Source organism: Gavialis gangeticus, unplaced genomic scaffold, assembly GCF_001723915.1.
Source record: "Gavialis gangeticus isolate Ggan-Ray unplaced genomic scaffold, GavGan_comp1, whole genome shotgun sequence".
NCBI lineage: Eukaryota > Metazoa > Chordata > Crocodylia > Gavialidae > Gavialis > Gavialis gangeticus.
In genome coordinates, this window is record NW_017729028.1 from 15,071,121 (window position 1) to 15,073,991 (window position 2,871).

Genomic DNA, 2,871 nt, shown 5'->3' on the forward strand with positions numbered 1-2,871 from the left:
AAAAAAATCTGAAAAAAAAAAAAAAAAAAAAAAAAAAAAAAAAATCAATGTTAAAGAGATATAAAGAGCAAGTTATCCAGCCAACAACACGTTTTACACAGCTTTCTGTCTGCATCTTTTGTATCAGAATTGATTTTTACTAAAAATGGTAAACAGAATTATTTGAAGAATAGTATTATACTTGTAAGCTTTACTGAAGTAGCCTGAGTTTTTGAAAAAGGAAAGGCATAATTCTACACAAAACAGGCTTGTCATCCATTAAGTTTACATGTCTATAGGCAGGAGAGTTCCTAACACTACTCCTGCACCATGCACAGCTGTAAATGGCAAGGGCATACAGCCCCATGTCTTGATGTATACCAAGTCAAATGATACAATACGAGTGACCTGCTTTACAATATTTTCCCCCCAAATACAAAATATGAAAACAGTCTCTTTTGTTTTCTTGGGATTTTTTTTAACCTACCCACTTGAAGAATGAAAGCAGACATTGAAAAAAGATTGTAAAATGTCAACCTATAGTTTAAACCAATCTAAGGGCATCCAATTCCAAGTGGAGGATGAACTTTAAAAAAGATAAAATTAATACTGGTTTTATACTAAGCCCTTCACACCATCACACTCCATGTCCAAGGTCACAATTTTCTTTATTTCAGGAATAGTTACAGTTGTTTTAAAGAGGACATATTTTAAAGATCATATGTCCTGCTGAGGTTTCATTTGAGAATTGACCAACAACTTTGCTGAATTAATTTCAAAGCACAGAAACAAGACACAAAAATTATCCCAACAAACCTGCCACCATCTTCTCCTTTCCCTATAGCAATAAGGGCCTCCAAGTCTGTGCCTTTTAAACCATACTGAAGCAATTCTTTTGCAGCATCCACATTCTCAGGAACTCTTTCCAGACATTCATGAAGAACCCAAGACCGCTTCTTTATTTTACTCTAGTAAAACATAAAAGAGAGATAATGCAAGTCTCTCATTACATGTTTCAACCTACTAAAAGACACTGAATACACATGCAGTACATTTTTTTCTCAACATTGTCTTTCGTTTTAAAATGTTGTCAATTTGCTCTAGCATGACATGAATTTACAAGAGTGAATCAATAAAATAACAAAAAAAGTATTTTGAAAATTACAATATTGCTTAGTTTTATAATGTTTTGTTAATTTATCAGTATGTGTGCAGGAATGTTTTTGGTTAACTACAGTTAGTAAGTCCTCTGTATGGCATTCTGCTAATAAATCTGTGCTGACCAGCTAAGAGAAGCTATTTGAATTATCAAGTTTCTAAGTCTGTAACAACTGCTGTTGAGAGCAAGACAGATTAACCCCTAAACACAATAAAAGTAATACTTCACTTTTAATTTAAGGATTACAAAGCACTATGAAAAAGCAAGATGATTTTCCTCTGTGTATAAAGATGTAAAGGACACAGATCTGTAATGATTTAACAAATATTGTTCAGCAACATATTTTCAGAAGTAGGTCCATAATTCCTACCCCTCAGTGTGGCTGAAAACCTCCACACTCTATATGAACATGCAGTACACAAAGTTTGGAATAATCATAAAACCACGTTCAAAAGCTATTCATCCTTAATATAAACTGTGGGTGTGGACACATACAAATTAACCATTCTAAAATTTGACTGATCAGCAGGGATCTGTTTTCCATTCCCTGCAGAAAAATAATGCAGAAAAACCACAGATTTTTCCTTTTCAAGTGGGAAACTGTGGGTTTCCCCTTGCAGGCTGGCAGCATTCAAGGAGCTGAGTGTTCAACCAGCCTACAAGGATCTGGTTGGGGCCAGAGACGTGGGGCAGAAAATTTTCCAGGGATTTATTTTTCCATGGGAAATTTTCCATTACTAAAAATGCATTGTTTCATGAAAAGGCAATCAGGACTCATAGTAGAGATGGTATGTTTTATTAAACCAACAAGATTTTTGCAAAAAAAAAATTCTTCAATTGCAAGTTTTCGGGCACAAACACCCTTCCCTCAGGCATTGGAGAAAAGACTGTAAAAGATCTGCTTGTTTCATACAAGTCATTAGCAACAATAAATGGATGTCAATATTATAATTAGGTAAGTCTGACAGTTTCAAAGCTGTAATTAATGTTTTTCAAGTGATTATCCCTAGGAAGTGAGAGAAAGAATACATATGTGTTTTACTGATTTGTAAACAGGAGGGTAAGTACACTCACATAATAATCCAAACCAAAAATCAAGTTATGAATTCACCTAATTGGCTGTGCATTTCAAATCAAAACCAAAGCTAAAATTCTTATTTCATCTCAAACTGCAAGTGAAAGCAAAAGCAAAATTAAAACTGTCATTAATTTCTGTTTCACTTTTAGTTCAGCAAACACACAGAGCAGTGTCTCATTTCTTTTCTTGAGTTGGGGAAGTTGAAAGTGTTTGCATAAGACCTGTTTTTTAGTGCTTTTGGTTTGAAGTAGTCATAAGCGTGCCTAATCAGAAAAAAAAAACAACCTAGTGTGTGGCATCATTATAGAGAAGTTCAAGCCACTGAAGGAAGGAAGAAAGTTGGTAGATGTAAATATTGTGGGCAGGAGTATGCTAACACTGCAACAAGAATGAAGAAACATTTAATAACATGTAGAAACTGTCCTCAAAGAGTACAAAAGTTTCAATGAGGTAAGGAGACTAGTCAGGGAGGCACTGAGGTCCCGGAGGGGAGGGGAGTTGGGAGTCCAAGAAGAGTGGTAATTCCTTAAGGAGACAATCCTCCAAGTCCAAAAGATGACAATCCCCATGCAGATGAAAGGGGCAAGAGCACTCAAAAGTCCCTATGGCTCACCAAAAGCAGACCTCTTTAACCAATTCTTCACCTCCATTTTCT

General features: G+C 35.2%; 1 protein-coding gene across 1 annotated transcript in view; it reads right to left on the bottom strand.

Annotated features, from left to right (window-relative positions):
- Positions 1-2,871, bottom strand: part of NBAS (neuroblastoma amplified sequence) — a 457,208-nt gene that overhangs the window by 367,629 nt on the left and 86,708 nt on the right. The window contains exon 17 of the mRNA XM_019520763.1: positions 796-947. Within this exon, the coding sequence (XP_019376308.1) occupies positions 796-947 (152 nt within the window). The remainder of the gene's footprint in view (positions 1-795; positions 948-2,871) is intronic.